This window comes from Embiotoca jacksoni, unplaced genomic scaffold (genome assembly GCF_022577435.1).
Source record: "Embiotoca jacksoni isolate LCO1_2020_lvr unplaced genomic scaffold, fEmbJac1.0.p SCAF_20, whole genome shotgun sequence".
NCBI classification, from domain to species: Eukaryota; Metazoa; Chordata; class Actinopteri; family Embiotocidae; genus Embiotoca; species Embiotoca jacksoni.
Genome location: NW_027185341.1, coordinates 1,319,643 through 1,347,085, shown reverse-complemented (window position 1 = coordinate 1,347,085; position 27,443 = coordinate 1,319,643). Strand labels below are relative to the sequence as shown.

At 41.7% G+C, this 27,443-nt stretch overlaps 2 protein-coding genes across 3 annotated transcripts; one reads left to right on the top strand and one right to left on the bottom strand.

The window, feature by feature from the left end:
* Positions 1 to 6,406: 6,406 nt before the first annotated feature.
* On the bottom strand, positions 6,407 to 10,054 carry LOC138201909 (neurogenic differentiation factor 2-like). The gene is made up of 2 exons (XM_069155496.1): positions 9,790 to 10,054; positions 6,407 to 7,811 (listed from the first exon to the last, which is right to left on the bottom strand). The coding sequence occupies exon 2, from the start codon at positions 7,796 to 7,798 to the stop codon at positions 6,704 to 6,706; it is 1,095 nt and encodes a 364-aa protein (XP_069011597.1). The 5' UTR covers positions 7,799 to 7,811; positions 9,790 to 10,054; the 3' UTR covers positions 6,407 to 6,703.
* Positions 10,055 to 14,326: 4,272 nt separating this feature from the next.
* LOC138201908 (protein phosphatase 1 regulatory subunit 1B-like) lies at positions 14,327 to 27,033 on the top strand. 2 transcript variants are annotated; one of them, XM_069155493.1, is made up of 5 exons: positions 14,327 to 14,853; positions 21,978 to 22,061; positions 23,520 to 23,595; positions 25,578 to 25,703; positions 25,812 to 27,033. In XM_069155493.1, exons 1-5 carry the CDS (start codon positions 14,746 to 14,748, stop codon positions 25,943 to 25,945), a joined length of 528 nt encoding a protein of 175 aa, XP_069011594.1. In that variant the 5' UTR covers positions 14,327 to 14,745; the 3' UTR covers positions 25,946 to 27,033. The 2 variants fall into 2 exon arrangements, with proteins under 2 accessions (XP_069011594.1, XP_069011596.1); XM_069155495.1 differs by lacking the exon at positions 14,327 to 14,853 and adding an exon at positions 21,443 to 21,553.
* The last annotated feature ends 410 nt before the right edge of the window (positions 27,034 to 27,443 follow it).

Here is a 27,443-nt window from a genome sequence, read left to right as displayed (position 1 = left end):
GCAGCAGAGACATCCACCTGATGTTCTCCCACTTTGTATCAATCACTATTCAACACTAAAATGGAATAAGTCTTCGAGGCAACGTGAAGCTGTCTAGCTGGGGGGGTGGGGTTTTGTCTCGAAATTCTACCCCCATCAGTTTCTGACTAAATGTCTCTGCTTCTTGGAATGACGGGTATCTTGGCTGATGGCCAGTCAAAACTAACTCTAACATGACAGACAAAGAAAGAGACACAACTGCAGGGGTGGGAACTACTACGAGGCGTGTGTGCGTGCGTGCGTTTGTGTGTGCGTGTGTGTGTGTGTGTGTGTGTGTGTGTGTGTGTGTGTGTGCGTGTATAGTAATCACGTAGTGGGGACATAAATCTGTTCACACAGCCACATTGTTGGGCAACTACAGTAGGAGTTGGGGTTAGAGTAAGTCTCCTGGAAATGATTGCAAGTCAGCCCGAATGTCCTCTGAAGTGGTGGAAACAGGAGCGCGTGTATGTGTGCGTCTGTGCACGTGGGTGACCAGTGATGGAGGAGCTAGGCAAGGGTGTGATGTACTTTAAGATACTGAACGTGTTAGATAGAAGTGACCATGTGCCATTAGTGAGAAAAACTGCAGACAAGAAAGTAAAGAGAAGAGAAAGGTGAGGAAAAAAAAAAAAAAAGTGATATGCTGGGAGGGGAAAGTGCTGTGTGGAAAAATAAATAAGTGATGAGAGCGTGATTAAAGAAAAGAGGGACTGTGAGGGAGAGTTAGTGTAAGTTTGTGTGTGGGATGAAGCAGAAACACTATAGATGGGTAAAAAAAAAAAAAAAAAAAAAAAAAAAAAAAAACAACGGCAGGGAGAGGAGGAGAACAAAAAGAAGTGAACATGCCAGAGAAGGAGAGGAGACAGAGGGAAAGAGAGGAGAAAGGAGCAGAGGAGCGAGGGCAATGAGCTGGATTGAATACCATCTGACAGGTCCAGCTGGGAGTTTGCCCACCCTGCAGCACCGCAAAACCCCTCAATATGGAGGCCAATTACTGCTGCCCGTGTGACCGTGGCATGGCAGCATCAGAGACGCAAACCCTCCTCCTCGCCTCGCCTCGCCTCTCCTTTCCCTTTTCCTCTGCCCCTCCCGCCCCCCAACAAAAATAAAAAAAATAAATAAAAAAAAAAAATCCTCCCACCATCTGTGCAGAGTGACAACAACCTCAATACCCTACCATGCACAACACAGCCTGTACACTGCGCACACACACACACACACACACACACACACACTTGGGGCAAACACACACATCAAACATGACAAATCCTCACTTACGGGCTCCGTGTGCCCGTACTCAACGGCAAATTCTGCGTGCCGTTTCTTTTCCGGCGCGTGTCTGTGCATCTTTTTCGACCACGAAACCACAGCGAGGTCTGATACTTTCGCACTTTCTCCATCCCCCCCCCCCCCCCCCCCCCCTAACACACACAAAGACAGTTAGCCGCGAGCACGGACGGGGATTCGTGGCGTGTACGATCGCACACGCCGTTTGTTCCACAGATGCAGAGGAATTTTCGCCCGATGCCAGCTTCATATCTTTTCACAGAGCTGGGCGTGGCGCTCAGGCTGGCAGGGTGCTAATGGTGGGAGGGTGCAGGGTGGGTGAGCATGATGCAGGTGGCACCCGTTGCCCACTGCAGTGGAGGTGACTCCCAAATTTAGCTCTGCGTGCTGGCAGACATAATCGTCTACGTGACGTTTTATGTTGTTCTGCCTTCTCTTCAACCGGTGGGGTGGAACTGACAAATAAAACATGTTGCATATCGTAGCGCTGTCCCTGTCCACTCTCTGTCTCTCACACACACACTCTCACACACACACACACACACACACGCTGGCCATAAGGAGCTCGCCAATGAGTGATCTTGGCCTTACAGTGGGACTTTGTCACCAATCTTGTATTTGTTAAAAATGAAGCTGCTTTTTTTTGTGCTTTACGTGTCCGTCCTCTCCCGCACAACAAGACCTGCTGTATCAGGATTATGACACTCGTTAGTCCCATGAAATATTTTCTAATCCCAAAATGATTAATCCGATAAATTTTTACCTAATCTGATAAATGGGAGTAAAACTGTCCAGATGGAGGTTTATGTACAGTAAGCGTTTGTTTGCAGTGTGGTGGTGCAGTTTGGGCGAATTAGTTGATCTTTTTTCTTTTTTTTTAGCAGTTAAATCGAGCTCTGCGCTGGATTATTTAATTACAGTAATTGCATGGTATTTTATAAACAGCCATTTGAACAATTGCGCCTGAATCAGATCCCAACTAATTGATTTTATGCTCTTCAGTTGTGTCACTTAAGCCGATTTGACATAGATATTTAGAATAACCACAAGTCCGATGATATCAGACCACTTGGTAAGTGACGTGAATATATATTGTTGGGAAAATCTGACTAAAAATACAACATAATAAGTAATTAATCAGTTAGTTCATTTACCCCCAGGCCCATACAGGTGTTGTATATTCATACATTCCTATGGTAAATTCTTCAAGGTCTTATTTGAGCTCATGTTTGTCAATATATCCCTACAAAATAATAACAATAATGATGATAATTATTATTATTATTACTACTACTACAATTAACGCAGCTGCTGATGGAAATTAACATTCTGAATGCAGCGGGACCCACAGGTGAGTTTAAAGGGTTAAAGTCACACGCAGTTTAAAACTGAGCTGCAGGAACGGCTGACAGGCTTTTTAAAAACCACCTCTTTAACCCGGTTCCATGTCCCGATTAGTTTCATGCGTCGGTCTCTCCGCAGTCTCCTGCAAAGGTGCATGACCGGGAAAAGGGGGTCTCTTTTAGCGCGGGGCCGTGTGCGGACACCGAGCCTCCTTTAACGGCGGAGAATAATGAACAGATGCTGAGTGAATTAGGAAAGAAATACTGGGTCCCTCCCTCAAGGGCCACTTTGGCAGGGGCCGCCTGGCTGCCACGTGGCGCAGCTGGCACTGGGTTGGTGGTGGTGGGCTCTACTGGTCTCTGGCTTTACTGGTGCTCAGACATTTAGCGACTTGGCACTGAGCTCCGCCATCAAATGCTCTGCCAACCGCCACCCCTCCTCACTAAAGAAAAAAAAAAAAAAAAAAAAAATCCATGGGCTAATAACTAAGAGGTTAGAGCAGAAAATAAAATCAGAAACGTGTCTCTCACCGTGCCCTCCGAGGCCTTCCCTTCACCCGGGACCGGAAGTGGGCAAATGGAACGGATGCTGCAACAAATCACAAGGAGAAAGATTTTTGTTGTTGTTTTGTTTTAAAGGCGTATGACGACCTAACTGTACAAAACATGAACATTCATTTTTAAATGTTAAGACTTGCTTTCATGTACTCAACCGCACAAAAGCCACAAGCGTCCGAAACACATGCAGTTTTCGTTCGCAATTGGTTAATCAACATGCAATCGATAGATGGATAATCTCATTTCATCATCTAAAACCTGTCAATCTGATACAAAAAGTGTCAAACTAATCCAGTTTTCAAGACTATGGTTTTACTAAAACAAAATGTCTGCATGCTGTTTTAGTGATCGCCAAATTTAACATGTTTAATAGCCTACTTTATAAATATTTTTTTTTAAACCTAAACTTAGGCCTACTATCTTTCCCATTAATTTGACATTAAATATTCACAGCCTGAGTGTTTGTTTAAAAAAAAAAAAAACGTCAGTGTATGGGTGTGTAAATGCATTAAGGAAAGGAAATTGAGGCATTTCTCCCCTGATAAAATTAGTGTAATTCAATTTAATAAACATGACTAATTTAGAGCCAATTAAAACTATACTTATAGCCTACTTCAAACTACGAGTAAACTAAAAGTAAACCTGTTGTTTGAGAGGAGTCTTTGAGGGGCAAAAAAGTAAAAAAAATAATTTAAAAAAAGTACATACATTTTTTGCTTGTCAGCTGTTGATAATCACCATAGACGTTTATTTACTTGTCTATTTATCTATTATTGGACGTGGTATTGTCACCATTTGGACTGCGGTCTGTCCCGAGAAGTGTGTGTGAGTGCATCTGCGGGTTCAGGTATGTGTGTGTGTGTCCATTCTGCCATCACAAAACCTACGGGCCATTGATTCACCTGATTTTGCACCTGCCCAACTCTGTCATGCATCTGGTCAGTCAAAATGACCTTTTAAGCTCAAATAAAATAAAATAAACATGTAAAATAAAAATGCTCCACGTGGAAACAGTTAACGTGTTTGCAGTGCAACTCGTCTTCATGCAGAATTCGATGACATATTTTTGCTTGTGTGTGTGTGTGTGTGTGTGTGTGTGTGTGTGTGTGTGTGTGTGTGTGTGTGTGTGTGTGCGTGCGTGCGTGCGCCTGGGTCAGTGTTGGATGGGACCGTTTCCACCCTGCGGTGCCCGGTACTGATTTCCCCTGGATGTCCGCTACAACATATGGGACCCGGGGCACCGGTCCAATGATGGTGCCTGCTCCCACTATTGATATGAGAAATCACCGCTGATGTGATCTAGCCCACATAAACGAAAAGTGTCAAATATTCAGTTAAATGGTGGGAACGGTTTTAAACACAGGGGATGTTCTTCCTTGAATTCTTGCTTCGTCGTCTGCCAAATGAGCACAACGACTCTAAATATTACAGTCTTTGTGACGCAGGTTTTAAATCATATTTTGGTGGGGACAGAAATTTTTTTTAAAAAGTGTCTCATGTTGCAACTTGTTTTATGGTCATTGCTGATATTTTGTATTATTTTAGAAACGTGTTCTGATTTGTTATTGTGATTATTTAAGCAGCTGGACGAATATACTACTCACCTGAGAATCAAACCCATGGTGGCGTGACAGGGCCCAGATCCACCTGTACCGGGGCTGGAAAGGAAACCGTCCAAGCACGTTGATACGTGTCAGGTGTATAAGTCGAGTCTTAATAGACGTTCTGCCTCCTGTAGGCTATATGTGTGTGAGGCCTTTAATTTAACCATATTGCAATGATCCACTGCACTGTTTAATGTCCTGCATCTGAAGCCTTCGAGTCAAATCGTGTGTCCAAAAGAAGAAGAAGAAAAAAAAAAAGGCGGAAGCCAAAAAGATAGAGCAACTATTTCAAATGTAAATGATTTTGATTTGGGTTCTTCTGTGACTCTCGTTTGAAATTATTTGGACAGCTGATCAGTTTGTTGCTTTGCTGAGTGTGTGTATTTTACAAGAGTCATAGGTAGAAAATGTCTCCGAATACAAAGCGTCTCAAATAATCTGCTCGCACATGTCTGAAATTTCAAATTACTTTACGCATATGTTGTACTATCTATTATTATTATTATTATTATTATTATTTGGTTGTTATAGGCTATATGCGTGTTTAACACCCCACTTCCTTGTGGCTGGGCACGTTTCAGCTTCAGCTCGGTAATGTTTGCGGCATCTCAAACACATTGATTGAGTAATTCTATGGAAACCTGCCTTTTACACTTTTGGGGGGAATAAAGTCGTTTTGAATTAAGTCTATTAGGAGCAGCTTTGAAGTTCAAACATGCGTCTGTGTAGCAGCGATGAGATGAACATTCAACTGGAAATTATGGTCTAAAGTAGCCTCACAGGTGGATTCTGTCTTCACGCATTCATAGTATAGTTTTATTGCGATCTTTGTTAATTTTGTTTCTTTTGTTTCTATATTTCATCTTTCCAAAAACACGCGTTTACTAGGTTTAATTTCAGAGGTGGTTGTTAATCTAATTAACCCATTGGCCTCAACATTTCGGTATTTTTTTTTTAGGCTACCGGTGATTAAAATGGGTTGTTCCTCAGATATTTTAGATCTATCGGGCCAAGGCCATAATCCAGATATAACCAAACATCAATTGAAAATCAAATAATAAAGCGTGGTGTGTGTGTGTGTGTGTGTGTGTGTGTGTGTGTGTGTGTGTGTGTGTGTGTGTATTGGTTCTAACCAAGCGTAGCATATAAATTCTAAATTTATAAAGCAAAACCAAAAAAAAAAAAGAGCTAAAAATGTATTTGCCAGTAAACCAAGTTAAGATAAATTACATTCATCATAGTCACGTCATCTGTTGACAGTTTAGACTTCACAGCCATGAGTGGAAATAGCCTAAAGGGCATATGCTAAGCATGCGAGAAGCGATTTTAATGTTTAATTTAAACAGACAAAAAAAATGTGTCGAGCTATGTTTTGTCACGCCTGTTGAAACCTTTATCCATATTTTGTTCAATTCGTTTAAAAATATCTTTGTCAGCAGAAAATATTTCTGATGATATTATAAGGGTTTTTATTTGTGTGGAAGCTTTTATTTAACGGAAGTATTCATTTTAAATGTATTAACTAATTCATTAAAAGTGACAGTCAGTGAGTGAATGCTGCCCTGTTGTTCAAAAGAAAGATTTGTTCGATCATTTCAGACAATTATAAAACACTTTTTATTTCTTTTGTTTGTGTCATAACATGTTGGCCTATACATTGTTTATGTCAATTGCACTCATTCTGCATACAGGATAATACTGGACACACTTTGATCGGATGTACAACAGTATAGGGATGACATCAGTAGAATACAGAAGATAATCAGAAGACTCGTTCTGCCACTTCCATCTTTCATCCTTGTAGGAGCTGCTCTTCTTTCCCAAACAACATTAGACGTTCTAGGATTGTCATTATGAAGTCAATAAGCCTGATTGGACCACTGAATGGGCTCAATTGTGGAAAAAAGCATTAAGATCTTCGTATGGGGGTGCCCTGTCATGGTGCAAGTGCACGTCATGGAAAGGTGGAATGTTTTCTGAGTGCGCACCACCACTGCGCGCTCCCGAGGGCCCAAAAGGTAAGCTGTGGCCTGGTCGAGACGTGCTCAGTCCGGAGTAATGCATAGAGTAATGATAGTTCCTGTCTGTCTCTGAGGACTCCTGCTGCCTCCCGGCGAGTCCGCCGTTCGGGCATACGGGTGGGCTGTGCTGGCCTTCGTAGTCCGGGCTGTTGTAGTCAGGGGACGTCCCACCTGGAGGGTACACACCATCATACCCGGAGCCATAGGACTGGCCCCGAATATTAAGCGCACCGGTTCCGGGCTGGTAATGGGGACTGGAGAGACGGGAACAACGGTAGGAGTAGGGATGCACCGAGAAAGGAGAGCTCGGCATGTGGAATCGCGCTCCGTCTGTGCACTGTTCAGTCAGGAAGTTCCTGGTGTTGAGCTGCAGGCAGCCTGCCACGAGATTGGTGGTGGGCTGGGACAGGCCTTTACACAACATCTGCACGTAGGCTACCACATCTGGACGCTTTCCGTTGCGTAAAATCTCCCCAAGGGCCAAGATATAGTTCTTGGCCAGCCTCAGAGTCTCTATCTTGGACAGTTTTTGGGTTTTAGAATAGCACGGCACCACTTTGCGCAGGTTGTCTAGCGCAGAATTCAAGTCGTGCATGCGCGTGCGCTCCCGCGCGTTTGCCTTCATTCGACGTACTTTGGATCGCTCCGCGCGAGCCGGCGTCATCTTACGTTTTTTCGGGCCACGCTTCTTGGGTTTGTCTCCACTGTTCTCGTCCTCGCACTCTTCTTCCTCGGCCTCATCATCCTCCTCCTCATCGTCATCATCATCATCGTCGTCGCCGGCCATCTCAGACTCGGCCCGACTGCTGCCTTCCAGCGGCTCGTCCAGCTCATCGTCTTCGAGGTGACAGGGCTCGTGCCCTTCGTCCTTGTCCTTGCATCCCTCGTTCTCGTCGTCCTCCACCCAGTCAGCCGCGAGCCTCTGGACGTCCGGCAGCACCTCGCTAAACAGACGGCTCAACATCGTGGCAAGCAACCTGCAAGACAGGCAAACACGTCAGCTGGACAGCATGGACTGTTTACGCACCCAGGCGCCCTGCAAAGACAGAGAACCTGTTTCACTGGAGCTCTCACAGGGCCGTAGTCTCGATACTGGACTACAGTTAATATCCCCTCACTGTCTTTCAATGGCAACAGCCTGTGGAATTAGAGTTAACATTTAATTCCGAGGCTTCGTTAGACTGATTCCCGTTCCCCTGTTTTTCACGTCTTCCAGCTGTTCGATATCCTGGTTTTCCGAAGACACGAAAAGGGCAACCTTTCTCTCATTTTATAGAGGAGAGTTGGTCAAATAGGCCCCACATCCAGGCGACAACAGCCCAAAAGGCAGTTTATAGTATTAATGTAAAGGCAAACCTTTATCAGCTTATGGAAACAATTGTAGTCTGATATGAATCCTGATAATAACTAGGCTATTTGGATAAACCGTATTGGTTATATAAAGATGAAGCATTAAAATATGCAAATATACAATATCTTAGGAGTTTGTGTATAATCGATATATTTTTTTCCACCTTATTTATCTGATATTATTCTCTGTTAGAAATATTCTCTTTTAAGTGTGTATTCTTTTTAAGTTTTTTTTTTTTTTTTTTTTCATTTTTATATACAATTGTATTATATCATTGGTTTAAAGCAACAGTCTGACTCTCTATTCGGTCTCCATGTGCCTCCGTCTGTCCCCTCCAGCAGCCCGGCACAGGGAGCGGCGCTGGCCTGCTTCAGCTCATCCCCCAGGGACTCACTAGATGGGTGCGGGTCCCTCCTCTGCCCAATAAATTAGCATCCTGGAGGAATTCCAGCACAGTGGACCACGAGATCCAAAATATTTTTTGTCTAAATTCTCTTTTAAAAGATGTTGTCCAAATGATCTCCATTGGAGAAGATTCTGTTTGAATTTCAGAAAGTGAAAACGATATTGAAATATGCCTTTAGGACCAGAGTCTTATTAGGGAACCCACTGCATTTTCATGAACCTTATTTTGGACACCTTTCCAGGCCACAGAAAATTCGTAGCTGACATTTTCCTCTTTTGAACTTTAGTCCGTTTAAACGAAAAATTTAATTTCTGACAGAAAAGGACCGCGTTTTATAGTGGCCAGGACTATTTTTTTTTTAATTTCATTGACATCTTTCTTCCTTATTAAAAGTGTCTTTCTCTCTTGATTGATGGGATCACATTGACCAATAATTCGGGCTGAACAGACAGGTTGTGTAAAATGTTTTAATTTAACGCCAATAGGATATAAAAGCTGTAATAGTCCCAAAATCTTGACAGATTTTTTTTCCAGGATCCGAGCTCAGCTGTGCGCGTGGAGTCCAAGGACGCAGGCTATTTTTTTTCTAATCTTGTAAGCACAATGTAATTAATGCCAACCAATACCTTGTCAATTAGCCTATGCATCTCTATGGAGAATTCTACCCCCACAGTGCTCTGACGCTCGTCGTGCGGGAACACACACACACACACACACACACACACACACACACACACACACACACACACACACACACACACACACACACACAAATTAAAATATAATAAAACACACGCCCCAGTGCTCATTTTCAAAGACAATAAAATTCTAATTATGAATGCAAAGGAGCCAGAGGAGGGTCTCTCTTATAGGGATCAATTTGGATTTATACTTATTTAAACGAAATCTATCAAAGTAAACATATATAGATCAATATCTCCGAAAAGACCATCAATAAAGCACCTAAAGACGAAATGATCTGATCAAATCGCTTGCAGTTAAAGATGAAAGAGAACGAAGAGGGAAAAGTCCCCTATTCCAAAACAGGTTTAATGCATACATTTATCTTTATCTGACACTGAAAGCCTAATATTCCCTTCAATGTAGCTGCAAGAGGCATTATCACAAAGACAAAAAAAAAAACCAAATCTGGATCTATATCTGGTGGTCTAACATTGACTGGAAACGTGTAACCTACCTCCGTGGTGGAGCTCAGTGACGGGGCAAAGCGGGTTTGTTTACACCATCTCTCTCCGGGTGGGCATCGCATCCACACGCCCTGCACGGATGCTTGTGCAGGCGAGGCGCTGTGTTCTGCTCTCACACCTCTCTCTCCTCTCCTGCCACCCTGCTCTGTCTCGCTGCTGCTGCTGCTGCTGCTGCTGCTACTGTTGATGCTGCTGCTGCTGCTGCTGCTATCCCCAGCCCAAACGCGTGGAGGGAGCCGTGTGGCACCTCAGAGGCAGGACTGGGTGGGTTACATACCAGCTCTGATGCCAGGCCCATATGGCTGGCACGTCATTGGCAAGAGCCATCACATGAGAGCCGGTGATTGACATGCGGCCGTATTCACAGAGACTGGCTTCCCCTGGGGGAGAGGGACTCGCCATCTGTCACTGAACTGAAAGAGAAAATGGAATAAGGAGTGGATGCAAAAAGACAAACCCTACTGAATTCAAACTGCCTCTGTTAGCCTCCATCTTTGAAAAAAAAAAAAACGGGGTTAATCTCATACAGAAGATTTAGGAAAACAATCCCCTTATAGTAAGCCTCGTAATATATATATATATATATTTTTTTTTTTTTTTATTATTTTTTTTTTTTTTTTTTAATTACATCATTCAAGTATTAGGCTAAAGAAAAACGACACTCCTTGGATTAAGGGCTAATGATTGTGTAAAACCTGATGATGGAAATAATCCACATAAGCCCTATGGGGAAAACTAATCAACTATTTCAGCGATACAATCAGAAACAATACCTTAAAGAGGCCAAAAGGGAACAACTAAACGCTATTAATCCCCAAATTTCCAACAACAATAAATTCAACAGACAGAAAACCCATAGCTTGTCCACACAAAGGCTTGGGATGAATGAGAGGCCGGCCATAAAGATCAGAGTCAGGGTGAAATTGCCTAAACGAGTCAATTGAACTGAGCTAAGCAGAGCGTCTTGGTTTGGGTTGCCAGGCTTGGCACCGGTGCCAGTGGGCGGATTGGTGCCAAAGGTGGCAGAGGCACAGATTGCAGAGAAGGGCCAGAAGATGGGGCAAGACATGAGGAAAGAAGAAGAAGAGTAAAAACCCACAGGGACCGGGCTTATCATCACCATCATGATATTGAGCCACAGTTTATTCACCAATGTGTAAATTTTCCATTTTCCACGAAACAAGCACAATGCATGAAGGACAAAATCACAATATTTCTAATAGTGGCTGCCGTGCCATCCTAGAATCGGGCCATACCCCAACATGGTATCCCAGAGAATAGTCAGCATGAATTAGAAGCACAGTTAATTTGATTACTGCAATTCAGTCTTTAACTCAAACATATCGTTATCATTTTCAAATAACATCATTTTATTTTATTTTTTAAGATAAGTAGGTACACAGGTTCTTTTTTTTAAGATGCATGCTGCAATAATGGCATTTATTTTCAGGGTTTGTACATTTCTCAATAAAGGTACAAAAGCAATAAAAACCAAAAATCTACAGTTCGTTTCCCATTTCATATCATATTGAATAGCTAACATTGAATTATACACACCATATGGATATTTGAATAATGAGGACCTGACTTATCCGTTTCTCAGGCAAATAATTGTTTTCATTATGCTGATTTTGTTCTGCAATCTTGATATTCTCTTTATGTCAAAAGTCATTATGTGCTTCTTTCCACAGCTCAGTCTAAATCTACAGTGACCTCATAAATGTTTTTTACCCAGCCATGAATGACAAAAAGAGCTTTAATTATTCAAACCCAGAGAGGAAAATTTATGGTACTGGTTTGAGTGATTTCATTTAAAGAGGAAAATGTAAAGTTTAGCAGGAGTTTTGTTCTAACTAACTGGTCTTAGGTTGGTTTTTTACGAGTGACCTTATAAAATAATTTGCATGGTTGAGTTCACACAGCACCCGGGATTTTCAGTTAATGTGTCTTTTCAAGTTATATGTGGGTGACATCTGCTGGCAGTAAAAAGCTAGTACATGATGGTTTCGATGAGAAGCACTCAAAATGATGTCTATTATTTTTGCTTAGTTTATAAAAGGATATGAATAGACTTTTTTCATTTTATAGTGTGTGGTGGGTTTTGTTTGTGCTCATAATAAATGTCCAGTATACATCACTCTTTGCAGGATATTTTCCACGCTACAAAGTGTCAATGAATTGAGGCTTATTAAAAATATGATACAAAAGTATATTCATTTAAAGTCACATTAAACATAGTGGTTATTGCAGTATTTTAACTGTAAATGCAGAATAAAGCTGTTTAAATGTGTAATACAGAAGTCAGTCCTCAGGAATTAATTGTTGCTGGCAGATTGGCACCTCCTTGTGGTGGTTTAAAAAACGACATAGTGGCAGACAGCATTATTATTCAAAACAACCTTGTGGATTATACAGTAAATTTATCTATGGTGGTCATAATACTATAATCCTGTAAATTATTTATTTTTAGCTCTGTCCGTTTTAAATCTATCCGAGCGGTTGATTGCAACATGGGATGTTATGTAATTTACAGATAAGCAAACCTCCTCTCTCTCACCACTGAAAATATTTCTTCAGCTTTAAACACCAGATACTGCCAACTCCTCATCTCACCTTTTTTCCCAGGTGTGATGCTGTGTTGAAAAGCGCTCACAAACATATGCTCATTTTTCAAGGACAAGAGCTGAGCTGAAACTGAACCGAGCCGCAGATGGGCTGTTTTAAATTTTCAAGGTGGAAAGTTTTACCTTTCATCTGAAGACAGTCTCCGGCAGGCCCGAGTTTTGGAGCTGGCAGAGATCCAGAGCCTTCCTCAAGTTCACTTCAGGACAGGGTGAAGCTGTGGGCTTGTGGGAGCTGGGATCAAACATGGGGAGTCTCTGCGTCGAGGCTGGCCTTTAATCTAACTGCAAGAGAGCTCAGATGGACTGGTTGTCAAGTCATGAGGAAAAGCAGCAATTCGTCTGACAACGAACATTTGTGAATCTCTCTGAGTAAACACAATACACAGTAATGAAACTTCTGTCTCCTGTCATGTGGACTTTTTGCCTGTTTCACATCTCTCTCTTTCATCTCTTCTTCATCGAGACCCTGCTTCTTCCTCTCCCCTTTTCTTCTTCCTCGAATGTACAATACATTTACAACACTGTGAAGCTACTTGTGTGTACACATGGCCAAGAACCCCCATCATAAAGCCTTGAAATTAAAAAAAAATAGCAGACCAATACATTGTTAATCCTCCTACAATATAATATTTTCCTTTCTCGCTTTTATTTTGGTTTCCTCGTGCATTTGTCCTCTCTTACCTCACCTGTCTCTCCTGCTTAATCACACACACACACACACACACACACACACACACACACACACACACACACACACACACACACACACACACACACACACACTACGTTTACTGCACTGCAAACACTCAAACACTATGAAGGAAGGCTGTTACCATGGCAATGGATTTTCCAACTTACTATATCTCATATATTTGCAGTATGATATACGCTGGGCGGGCATTGGAAAAAGAAGAGGTGCATTTTGCAGGGGTACACTATAAGACACACACACATAGATGTGTATAGTATAGAAATGAGGGATTTGGGGGATAATTTGGTGATAAAAGTGGATCTAGAGCTTTGTTAAATATTCATAATCAGAGGAGGAATGAGTTGATTGCACTCATCTTTAACAGCCTCATCCAAAAATGGATAGGCCTACAGCACAGGCAGTAAATTACCCTATAATTGCATAGTATTGCGGTCCACTGAAAGGATTTGGGTTTTGTTATGCCCAGTTTAATGGGGAAGAAGAACATGAAGTGCAGGTGAACCTAAAAACAAAACTCAAGGAGCAAGCAAAAGTCATCCACAGGCAGGGCCACTAACGAGAAACCCCTGCAAATCTATACTGTAATGATGGGCTGATTAGACACAGATTTGTACACCTGGAGGGACAAAACACAACGACAGGAAGTAAATATATCACATAGTAGAGGCGAGTGACTTCAAAGTAAAACAGGAAACTCAAACACACTGAAGGGAAGGAACATTAAGGCTTGTTGTTTTGTGCAGTTCATAACAAGCTAGCTTGGGTTGTATAAACGACCCTAGTTCACTTGTGCCAAGAAGATGATGTAGAGCAAACAGTAGCAATGATGGTTCGTGATATTTTCCGTCTTTTATAACGGAATAAATGAATAAAGCAGGTCGTGCAACAAACTTCTGACTCAATGCTGCCTTCAAGGTCAGTTATTTTACTGTTTAGTTTTTTTGAAACTAGTATTCAATTTATTTATTTTTCTTTAGACTTTTTCCTTTCGACTTTTGATAGTGACTGCAACTCAGGGACATCAACAGCATGTCTGCAGTTTTTGAATCTTCTTTAGTGATTCGGGGGGGGGGGGGGGAATTGGCTTCTTTCTGGGCCCCTTTTGAATAACAGGGGCGGAAAGTTTCCGACGGTAACTGAAAGCATCACAGAGCCTCGGCACCCTCTCCCCACCTTCACTCCTCTTCCTTCCTCATCACGCAACACAGGTCAGTGGTGTGGACACAGTGGGAGAAAGAGACATCTACGAGCAGTGTGTGTGTGTGTGCGTGCGTGCGTGCGTGCGTGTGTGTGTTGTGTGTGTGTGTGCGTGCGTGCGTGTGTGTGTGTGTGTGTGTGAGAGACAGAGAGGGAGGGAGGCAGAAAGAGGCGTGAGAGGGGAGGAAGCTGTCAGACGGAGCTCCAGAGACCAGAGGACCGCCGGGACAGAGCGATGCCACTGGTCACTCACCAACGCTAAATTAATTATCTCTCTCAACAAACATTCCCACGTACTGCTGCGCTGGGCGTGAAGGGAGTCGTACGGATCACACGGGCAGTCGAGCTGATTCCGCCTGGACTCTAAATTGGACGTTTGCGCGGTTGTCTGTGGAGGTGACGGGCTGGATGCCATGGACCCGCTGCTTCCCGCAGAGACGGACAAGGACGCGAGGAGGAAGATCCAGTTCTCCGTGCCTTCCACCGTGCCCACCCAGCTGGACCCGCGACAGGTGGAGATGGTGAGAGCGAGGGAGTGTGATGGGGCAGCCTACACGGATCATGATAGTGGTTCTGGTAGTAGTAGCAGTGTGTGTGTGTGTGTGTGTGTGTGTGTGTGTGTGTGTGTGTGTGTGTGTGAAAGGCGGGGGTCAAACTGGGGACAGAGCCTGTTTGATGAACAGCAGTTATTGTGCTTCTTTGTAAACACTTCTTTTTTGGGCGTTTCCAGTTGGTTAGTGGACTTAAAGTCTGCCTCTTTATATTGGTTAAAGTAATGACAAAGACCTGCTTGTCTCCAACTTTGATCATGACTTACAAAGAAGTGTGTGTCACTTTCCATCTGAAGCATCTGTCCTTGCAACAGAGGCTGACAGACAGTTACATAACTAGTCTAGCAAGACTTTGCAGAACTCTGTATTTTGACGTTGCGTATTACACTGTGGGCAGCACTGGGATTAAGCTGAGCTGTGCAGCCTCAGTTTTCAGAGCCTTTAAAAGTGATGAGACATCTCTCTGCCCTTCAAAGGATTGGAGGAGGACAGAGGGGAGAAAACACCATTTGTGATATTGAAAATGAGATGTGGCCGAGTAATAAAGCCCTCATCTCATATGTGGAACATAATGCAGAAGGTCACATTATCAGGATGAGGGGGTGAGTATTACGTAAAATAAATCACTATATAGATAATAATAGAAAATCAGTTATATGCTGAGTCATCCCAAAGCAAGTGCAGGTGAAACATGCTGACATAGTCAGGCACGAACTGCAAAATAGTGCAGTGTGAAGAGGAATAATGTTGGCCAGCGCAGTATGGATATGGATACAGATGTGTATTTAGTGTGGTGTTAATGCTAACAGCCCATAAAGGTCACCGAGGTAACTGAGATCATTTTTTGGATACAGACCTACAGCAAATGATATTTTAGGCTTCTTCCGCTTTTAACACAAAGATGTTCACAGCTTAATCACGGGCTGGTCCCCTGAGGGAAATCTCATGGGAGACCAGGTGCAATGTCAGAAATTTTTATTTCTCCCCAGTAGAGGATTTGGATGATTTCATCAGGCATCTGTTTGGAAAGCTTGTTTCAGGCTGGTATGTGAAAAATGTAAAAAATAAACTAATAAATCAAAAACATAGGCATTCAAATATTTCTCACACATCTGTTGTTTACAGCCCATTTGTTGTCTCACACACACACACACACACACACACACACACACACACACACACACACGGATACAAAAAAAAAAAACTACTAGAAAATTACTACAATTTGTGTACTTATGTACTTACTATTGCTATTTTTAGAAGATAAATGTGTCCACACTGACAAGTATGGAAGCATGTAGTGCACTGAGTACCCAGGTGGTGTACTCATAATAGTAAAAAAGAACCCTCAATGGTTGCTACGTACTGGAAGGGGCGGGACCACTGATCTATTTTCAAACTTTGGAAATTGGTGGCTGAGGAAGCTGCAGCTGTTGCACTGCACTATACAAAAGTTGTTATTTTTCCGTAACTATTGTTTGATAGAGGCCATCAGTATGTATATTGGGGGCAGGAAAACACGTTATTTTTTTTAGTAAAAGATATGAAGTGCTCATTCTAAGGTAAAGAAAACATCACGATTCTTAATTTCTGTTGATTATACACTTATCAAAACATATTTATGAATATTATATTCAATTTCTGCCAAGAGATCCAATAGATCATATGCTACAAACTGAACCTTTAAGACATTTGACAAATGCTCATGATCTGAAGATGCTCAAGCAATTTTCTGAGCTCATGACCCAGTAAGATTACTCCAAATCTTCTGCCACGGATGTAATAAGAATAAAAGAAGAGTTCTTACACGATAATACGTCTCGGGATACATCTTCCTGTAGCCTCCAAAGTGACCCTAATTCTAGTGTTACAGTGCACGCAAACTAATATTGCTCTGTGTCACCTGTTGCTGTGAATCAGAGAGAGGAAGTCAGCTGGCAGTTTAGGGAATTTCTGCAATGTTTGCGATACCAGAAATCCAGCTGAGGGGGATAAACAGTCATTCAGCTGCAAAGTGAGTTTTATAATCCATAATTTAGGCACTCTGCATGAGAAACATTCCACTTCTTTTTTATAGCTTTCCACTGCTCTTCAGCCATGCAGGCTCCAATCATGATGATTAGGAAAAATGCCTAATGGTCATGTCACGAGGAAGGAGATTCAACTGACACAAGCCACACAACTTTCATGGATAATTGAACTCAACTTGTTGCAGTTGCTGGGTTATCTTGTCCTTGTGATGCTCTTTGAAAGAGTGACCCTGCTGGCCTCTCATTGAAAGTGACTGAAACTACTAGGTGCGATCAAAAAGTACAAGACTGTTCCAGTTGCGCCCGAACGAAGTGCGGCACAGTAATGTGCAATGAGCAGTGGGAAAGCGTTCGAAGTGACGTTGCTTCATCAACATTAGCACTTGTGTTGCACACATTTTTGTGACCACTGCTACATTGGCCTTTGCAATTTCATCACTGACTTGAGCAGATAGCGAACATCCAATTTTGTGTCAAACTCTGGGGAATATTCAGTGGAGACCTTTGAAATGCTTCCGCAATGAAGCAATGAGCTGGGCGAAGGTGTTTTGAGTGACAGTCACATTTTAAGAGGGGCAGATCGTCACTGTCTAAGACTAAAGGAGATGTATCAGGTCAGGAGCGCGATCATGTGGGTTTCCTTTGACATTCACGGGTCTTGGGGGCCCTGAATTCTCCTCCCAGGGTCAGACTGTCGACACCGAGTTCTACTGGGACGTTCGGAGTTGTCTCAAGGGAAATATTCGGTGCAAATAACCTGAACTGTGGTGCGCTCGCACTTCGATTCTCCAACAGGACAACACTCATGCTTAAAGAGTGAGCTTCCTACCCACAACAACACAATCGTCACTCCCCGCGGCTCCCTCTCATCGGATTTGGCCTCCACGAGACGTCCTTTTGCCAAATTATTACACAAAAATGATCGCGTCTCCCTGCTTCATGTGCATCGCTGTGCAACACTCTGTTCGTGCACACCAGGAACAGTTTCTGAACTTTTTAAATTGTGCCTCATGTGAAGGTTATATTAAGGAGTCAGCCATGTGCTTGTGTAGACCCGTCTCAACACCGTCATAACACATGGTGAAGAGAGAGACAAGTAAAGAAAGAAATAGAAAGAAGTGTGAAAGAATGAATGAAACAGATTTTCGGACAACAGCGGAGGGGAAAAAAGGAAAGACAGCTGACAGAAGTCAAGCAAGTAAAGCAAAGGAAGAAAAATCCTCAGCCAAGGAGGCGACTGATTAAAATGAAAGAGATTAGCTGTGGATGACTGAGGCCCGAATCAAGGGCAAGGACAGCTAATGCCAAGAACAAATTTTTACAACAGCACATCCAAGAGCTCTAAACTCTACTGGGGTCATATTTGACACACCCAGCAAACAGCGCTCTACCTCATTAAAACTGTTTACAAAGTGAGGCGATGGCAGAATATTGGTTTGATTATCAATCTTCAAAACTGGAGAAAGTGACTGTTTGAAAGTGGAAAGCAGCAGCAGGATAAACACACTGAGGAAGACACAGTAACTCCAGTTGGATGTAGTCTTGCAATGAGAAGTTTCATATTTCCCGTGCATTATTTTTAGTGTATGTATATTTTGCCTGTTTGAATGAGGTTTAAACTCAAATGTTCTGGTGCCCTCTAAACTATTTTAGAAACTAAACTCACTGGAAAACAAAAGGTCAAATGTCAACGGCGGTTTTTGTTTATTTTTTCTTGAGCATGTAGTCGTCAAATCGGGCTCCCCAAAGGATTATTCACTGAATAAATTGAAAGCATTGAATGAACACAATGAGGGATTTATGCTTTCAGTGTGTGGTCTTAATTGTTAAGTGGATAGGTTATTTCGGTAAAAGGCTCTTTAGGTCACTGTACCCACCCAGTGCTGTCGTTGTGCATTACAAGCATCCAAAATAATGTACTAACTTTGAATGTTAGGTGGAGAGGGATTAATGATTCATGATTTCCCATGTGAGCACTATACCGAGTTCCCATACTGCTTAAACTCCCCCTTCTAGCAGCTTCTGTGGTGTTGTTGTAGTTGCTATATTTGTAGTTAGGCTAGATAGTTCTCAAATGGAAAATAGAAATGACTGTTTTGCTGCTTTGAAAGCTGCAGAACATTGTGCAGCATGAGAGGGGACCCCGAATAACTTAAAAATATACCTTTATAACACAACAATTAGTAACCCACAACTCTCTCTCTTGAACAGGGTAAATCAGCATAGCACACAACAATTTGTGACGCAAATAATTTGTAAGGCTAATCAGAGAACATTATAGCTCTGCCGCTATAGTCAGTTCAAGAACAGAAAAGAGAGGTGGAGACTGGAGAAAAAGAAACCAGACGTGCACCAGAAGAATTCATGGCCAAGAGAGGAGCTGTGTCTGCTTTTTGACTGCTGTCGTAGACCAAAAGACTATATACTGTAAAGTTTGGTGAACCACTCAGGAGACATTTTCTCTGGGCACCACATGTGAGAGGAGAAGCAATTACAAACGCAATAACAATCCACCTATGTAGGGACGGGGGTTTACAGACACTGTCTACAGACAGTCAAAGACAGAGGTGTTCAGATCAATGATTATAACACTGGATTTGCGGCATGTCTTGGGTAATTAAATGGTCTCTGTGATCCTGTTTTTAGCACTCAGGTATATGAAGACAAGGGTTGTTACTCCTTTATGCAACAGGAGGGAGCATACCCTTAAGTGAGCGCTTCTGTAAGGTGTACACTCAGGCAAGGCATATAGAGGAGGTGCTAAGAGAGGCTGGACAGAAACATCTAACTGATGTTTTGCAATGCCTGGGTATTTCACAGAATATCTAGTCAAAGAAGATATACGTGATGCAATATATACATGATGACATTCAAATGTTATTAAAATATATTCTATGTACTGCTTATAGTTAAAAAAGCTGAAACGATATGAAGGCCCATGCAATCACACACACAAAAAAAGTGATAGTATAGCGGGAAAGTGCCAGAATCTGATCAAATATTTTGATTATCGAGAATGGTACTTAGCAATGTATAACATAAAAGATGACCCCCCCCCCCAAAAAAAATCTAGCGAGCTAGAATAACATAGCCAAGGAAATAAAGCTATGACCAACTAACAGTTACAGATCAAATCAGTCTGTCAGTGCAGCGACACCGAGGTACCAGCAGTGTTTACAAGGCATTTCAGACATTGCACAACATGGACCTGATGAAGATACTGAGTTTATTGCGGGTGCTTGACCTTCTGAGTACAATGTTAGAAAACACTAACAATAGGTCACTCTGCCTGAAAAGGCTCTCAGACAGGTGCTCAGTGTGATTTGGTCCTTTGGTCTCACATGCTTTTTCCTGAGATGTGTGTGTGTGTGTGTGTGTGTGTGTGTGTGTGTGTGTGTGTGTGTGTGTGTATGTTTGTGTGAAACTGCACGTGTTTATGTTCATGTTAACACATTTTTGACCTCTAATTGGATGTCTTGCGATTCATATTTAAATTTGTTCCCCAACAATGGCAGCATATTTAATTCTGGTGTGTGAGCGATGAATATGTATGAATCCAGCACACAAAGGGAAGCAGGAGCAGTTAAGAGTCACTCCGGAGTGAAAGCTGCCCACACGTTTCATGCCTACACTCTCAGCTGGGATTGGCTTGGCAGCCACTAGTATTTCACAACAATGTTATTGCCATAACACATTACAAAACGGTGATGAATATATTGCATATTTCACCAAAGATATCAAACAAAAACATCTAGTACAAATACAAGTCCTGCCTTTTAAAATGTAACAAAAAAATAAAGTATAGAAGTACTGGTGACAAAATGTAATTAATGCATTAAAAGTAAAAATGCTCTGAATGTTTGGAGCCTGACAGTGTTGTACCGTTACATTATTAAATCATTATTGTTGACGCATTTACATATAAGGAGTACGTTAATTTTGATTTTGATTTTTTGATTTTATACACTTTATTAATCCCCGAGGGGAAATTTCTTCACTACAATGTTGTAGTTGATCAAGGTGGGAGTACTATACTGTATTTAGTATGGCGCAGTTTAATTACAACATTCTTTTCTTGTAAATGTTGCATTTAAAATCTTAATCTGAAAAGAAAACTGCAAACTATCCCAGTAACATAAACCTATGAACATAAAGTTATGGATTGAAAAATCTGACATTTCCCTTTGAAATGATATCAACTGGCGGTATAAATAAACCTAAAACGAAAATAATTAAAGTCAGAGAACTTCAAAACTGTATGAGTACAATTACAGTTCTACTTCTATGTATTTACTTTCCACAAAAGAAATGTCACAGCTATCAGCAAAATATGTCACGTGGCCTCAAATTGTGTTAGAAGGAAATATTGAGAATAAAAACCTGAATAAATTTGAATGATTTATTTGTTATTGGCAAACTGAGTTTTATAACACTCTTCCAATATGGGACTAAACCCAATTTGAGATATAGATATTACATTTCATCAGTTGCATAACAGATGGTTTCTTTGACTCACTCTGCCTCTCGCATAGAAGACAAAAAGATGATGAAGTAGTCATCATATTTGATGGTTAGATAAACACGCTGGACAAAAGAACTGAAAAACAGGAATGATTACGACCAAGCGATGGGAACATGCAGTAAGTACATTTAAATAATCCAGCCGCCATCCATGACAAGTTGTAATCCTTACTCGGGAACAATCTGGACAACAATCTTTCTCTTGCCGTTACGTAATGATATGCATTTTTCTCATTGCATCGTTGTCACCGAACAAATCCTGACATGCTGAATAGAAGACTGATGATAGCTGAACAACTGTGACAGTTTGGAAATCAGTCACACCTTGTTCTCTTCCTGTTTTTGTAGGAGTTTTTCATGACACGCACACGATACATGCAAATATACCCAAATTCACACACACACACACACACACACACACACACACACACACACACACACACACACACACACACACACACACACACACACACACCATGGTTTGATATAACCAAAGTCAAACAAACAAACGAACAAACACCTTTTCTGTTCCTGTTTGCTAAGATTCGACGCCGGAGGCCAACACCAGCCACACTCTTCAGACTGACAGACCCACCATCACCTGACGAGGACAGTGGCTCACATCAGGTACACCCGGAGGGGTTTTTGCATAATACTTTTTACATCAAACTGCAATAGGTTTAGAGAAGGAACAGAAACCGATCCACTAGTCTCAACATGCCACAAATTGGCAAATTGGTGTGTTTTGAGGAAGACGTGCGAGATACGTTTTCTTGATCGCACTTTGCTGCCCAACTTTATATGTACACATTATAAATGTAGCTCTCTGAGGCCTGCTGGGACAGTAGAAACGTCTCCTCTCAAATATTTGAAATTCACATTTGTACGCATCGTACGAGCGTTGAGCGCATGAATCTAAATTCGGATCAGAAAAGCTTAAACACGTCGATGATGATATGTTGAGAAGTTCGTTTGACTTCGTCAAAGGCCGTCACCGGGGCGATGCGGCAAAGTCTGACGTTTTGTCGTGACACAGGAAGTTGATGTTTAAGGTCAAAGGATGCTTGAAACCTCACGAAACGTGACGATACATCTGATGTGTTTTGCACGTGGGCGTGGCCAAACGGCTCGCTAGCGTCCCCTAAACTGCAGCCCCGGCACCTAGTTTCACCTACATGCACCAAATTTGTTGGACACGTGTATAACACCGAGATGTACAAAAAAGTCTCTTGGCATCATGACCTCAACTTAACAGGAAGTCTGCTATTTTGAATTTAGGTGCCATTTTTGGCTATTCGCACGTGTTATTTTTTAACGAACTCCTCCTACAGACTTTGACGTACCGACCTGAAATTTTGTCTGTCCTATCTTAACGCCTGTGAGATTAAAAGTTATCAAAAATAATTAGTTTTCGTCAAACGGTGTGCCCGTGGCCTGGCGGCCATTTCGAGCATCTCGCCATGAAACTACAAGTTGCTGTAACATTTATGTACATATTCCGACCTTCCTCAAACATTACACCTTTGATAACAGTCCCGCCCTGAAGACACTTGTATGGTAATATTCGCTCGTAGTCACAGCGCCCCCTGCTGGCAACAGGAAGCGAGAACAAAATTAAAATTGCAAGCGGGGATATGCGGTCCCTCGCACGCTGCACGTCGGGGAGCCCGCGGCCCCGACCCGTTGGATCCCCGATGTGCAGCGTGCGAGGGCCCGAATATCACTGCTTGCAGTTCTAATTGCAGGTATAATTGAGCAAATCTCATAAAGTTTAGGATACGGTGTTTTCATTCCTGTATCACTCTTTTTATTGACTCGTGTTAAGAAAGCTCCAAAGCGTCTTCCTCTTTCCTTTGAATACAGATGATGGTTAAACACAATTGTTTTGTTTCTTTTGTATTAAACGTTTTGTCTCATTTTCGCTGCCATTCTGGTGTAATGCTAACAATTAAAAAACAACACAAGGAATATTCTATTTACTAGCTAGTGTGGGCTATTCTGACAAAATCCTCTGATGTAACAAATATGTACAGTCGTGGGAATCAGTTTACTATGAGTCATAATCTGGATGTTTTATCTCTGCAGTGGGTTCTGGGGGAAAATGGAGCGTTGAAAGCCAAGTTGGTTCACATGTCAACCTACCAGCCGCCCTCACTTAAAGGTAAATGCATTGTGTTAAATTATGTTGCGCGTGTTTCACATATACGTTTTAATTTATACAACAAGTGACACAAAATGAAGGAATTTGGGAGACCTAATTCTGCCGTGGCAACTGCCATGTGGCCTATATCTGCCAAAAAACAGTGTGTGTGTGTGTGTGTGTGTGTGTGTGTGTGTGTAAAAATGTGTGTTATGCGAGATTAGGAGAAGAGACAGCTGTGAGTCTGTGCTGGATCATCCTGGATTATAGGATGGGCACACAGCTGCAACACGGTCTCACACATAGTCTCTCACACACACACACACACACACACACACACACACACACACACACACACACACACACACACACACGCACACACACTCACACACTCACACTTTCACTCACACACTCTCTCTCTCTCACACACACACATCAGATGAGACCAGAGTCACACAAACTTAAACACATACAAAAACAATTAATATATTGGTATGAACATGTCTGCAATATATTTTTTTATCTGTCATGTGAAAATTGGATCTTAGTCGATGGCAATCACGAAGGCTGCTGCTTATAATCTCGACATTGTTTTCTTTATTGGGTGCGATACATGAGGGTGAATAAAAAAGCAGGGAGAAGCTATCACGAGTAAATATTTAAAGTTACGTCGCTTGATCAATATGAGCACCTCTGTTACGACCGGCATGTGATGTCACCATGGAGTTAAGCAGAGAGCGCACATCAAATTTGGTGTCAAACTCAGGAAACCGGCAAGAGACCCTTAAAAAGGTTTCAGAAGCCTAAAGGAGTGAAGCAGCGAGCTGAGGGAGGAGTACTTGGTGACACTTGCACTTCAAGAGGGGCGGAGCGTCAATGTCCAAGACCGATAAAAGGTGCATCAGGTCAGGAGCACAACTATGTTGGTTTTCTGGGGTTGTGCACCCTGAATTCATCCTCCAGGGAAAGACTGTCAACGTTGACGTTCTTAGGAGTCAGAGAGAAAAACAAAAAAGTGCGGTGCCTTTGACCTGAACTTGGGTTCTCCAACATGACAACACGCTGGTTCACAGTGTGATGAAAACATGAAAATATCTTGCATGCGACAACACACAAAATTTGGCATAAAATCTGATGTGCACTCAGCGAAAGTTTGAGGTTCATTTTGAAATCGCAAATGCAAACGTATCTCTGTAACACAGGTGCTCATCTTCATTAAGGGACCCAACTTAAAATACGCACCTACAACCTGTTGCTTCCCCCACTGCTGCGAACGGCAGCAGTCTCTGCACTTTTTGATTGCCTCTTATATATTATATAAATGACATTTTCGCATAACAATCAGCTCTTAATTTCATAAGCAATACGATTTCATAAATTTTCTAAATCTAAATATATAATCCTTTAGATTTATCCATTCATATAATCCTGTAGCCTACTGTTGTAAATGCAATATTGGATGAGAGCTCCAATCCTGACTTAAAAAGATGTCGAGGTGTATGTATATATCCATATATTTCTTTGCTTTATTGCACAAAGGTAGGTTATTACATCCTTATTGCTAGGAATTATGGCACACAACTCATCTTCATTACTTTAGCCCATCAAACTGTTGCTTTACTTTTGGAGGCTGGTCCTGACCTTTAATTGCAGACATAGCAATGGTCGACACCTGTTTACATGCAGACGATGCCGTCTTGTTTTAAAAACTTTATAGTGTCCTTTCCTGCACCTATTAATTACTAGATATTGAACTTGCATTAATTAGATGGCCAGAAGCAAAACTTCAAATGACTGATAACACTGCGCTGGAACTGTTGGATGTTTAAAGAAGCAACTGACAAATGTGCCATATCAACTTAAGATGTGATGTCATATATAAATAATCTCTTTCATCATCCACCTATCCCTGTATTCATATGTCCTTTGTCCATTAGCGGACTAAAAACCATCTATGTGTAAAATTGCTCCTTTATTCTAATGAAACTGATTTGTATTTTCAGCGGTCCAGAGAATGGCCCAGGCCCACCTGTCCTCCCTGGACATGACGTCTATGGACAAAGAGGACAGCTCTTCTGATGAAGAGGAGCAGCATGACGAGGAGAGGGATGAGACGGCCTCGGCGACAGGTGGGCACAATTGGATAGTCTTAAACATGATTTGTTTTTTCTTTCTTATAGTGGCACCTGTACCAAACACAGAAATTACTTACAGTGTTGAAATTCCTCTCATGCCAGATTTAAAAGAAGAGAGCAAACCACTCAGGGATCAGTGTGGTCTGCCGGACAGTTCAACAGAAAGTGCTGATCTCAGCTATCGCCAAGAAGACAAAGACGAGGCCAAAGAAAGAGAGGAAGGAAAGGGAGAATGACGGGCTCAGATGGAGACAGAGTGAGGAATCGACTTGCATTGCACATGTATGGACCGTGAGTGTGCGTGCATGGGTGTACGTATGAGTGTGTGTTATTTGGGTCTGCGAGTGTGTGCATGCATACAACTAAAGAGCTGAATGTGGAAAACAGACGGTCAGAATATCAATGAGCATTGTATGTGGAAAAGTTTAACCCGAGACTTGTGAAGGAAATCACGTCTCGGTGAGCCAAGGAAGCCGAGGCTCACTTCAAATCAGCCAAAGACACTTCACGAGAAATATGAGGACTGCTAAGAACTGTGGTATTTTTTTTTATAAGCAAATCATTTTATTTGAAGGTCCAACAAGATTCAGCAGGATTCTGAGACTAATTACGTCCATGTTTGAAAAATCTGATTTCAAATTTCCTTTATCCACATCATGTAAATGGCGTATCACTTAGTGACTTCGGTGCTAAACACACATCCCAAGAACAATTAGAAGACAGCAGAAGAAGCACACAATTTAAGAAAGCACCTCTTTACACGTGCAACTAATATCTTAACTTCTATATATTGTACAAGTAACTAATTTTCCAATTTTAACTGTATCTAGGGCGGTGTACCAAACTGACCGAGTAGTTGAGTGAGTGTTTTAGACAGATATGAATCTCTATATCAAATGGTAAACAACAATATGATACATACAAGGAACCCCTATTGGACTTTAACTGAAGAACTGTGGGGCTTTGAAGTAATAACTTTGGAGGTTTGCTATCCGCAGTCTTTCAAATAATTGCATGCAAGTTCAAGGAAATCAAAGGAGGCTGGATTACAGACTATTTCAGCTCACTCACAGTAGACCAGATTGTATCATATCAAACTAATCCAACTAATCATGATAATGCAGCACAGTTTAATATTACGAACAGGATTTTTGTAACATGGCGATTAACGAGCATGATCTGTTGGGGATAGCACATGTTCGGTGGGGATTGACAGACAGAGGACCTACTTTTTATTTTTCAAAATATATACATGAAGAGAGTGAAGGTTGACCCTGTACAGAAATGTTTTGTGTTGCTTGCTAATAAAACAATTACAATAGGCTGCTGGTGTTTTTGTGATTGTATGCCTGTAAAGATTGTTACAATCATATTTTTCTAAGAAAGGAAAGTCAAAATGCTTTATTTGATTTTACTGACATGAAGTCAATATATAATTTGGTCATTTGTATAGTTTAAGTTTGAATACAGCAAATAAAAGCCACCATTTAATAAATGAAGATACTGAACAGTTTTTTGCACTTTTATTATCTTAAAGATATTTTGTGTTCCTTACCACAAAATTGCAAATCAAGTCAGAAGATCATCAAAACGCAATTTAAACCAGTTTAATAAGACTGACACACGATGGTGAAGAACTTATTTTGATTCTTCTTTTCTTTCCATCTGCTCTTATTCTACAAACAGTACAAGTAGTAGCTGGTCTGAGTAGATTATCACAAATACCAAACAATA

Coding starts and splice junctions, on each gene's coding strand:
- LOC138201908 (XM_069155493.1), top strand. CDS start 14,746: ATGGACCCGCTGCTTCCCGCAGAGACGGACAAGGACGCGAGGAGGAAG. Junction 14,854..21,977: donor ACCCGCGACAGGTGGAGATG/GTGAGAGCGAGG, acceptor CTGTTTGCTAAG/ATTCGACGCCGGAGGCCAAC. Junction 23,596..25,577: donor CCAGCCGCCCTCACTTAAAG/GTAAATGCATTG, acceptor TTGTATTTTCAG/CGGTCCAGAGAATGGCCCAG.
- LOC138201909 (XM_069155496.1), bottom strand. CDS start 7,798: ATGTTGAGCCGTCTGTTTAGCGAGGTGCTGCCGGACGTCCAGAGGCTC.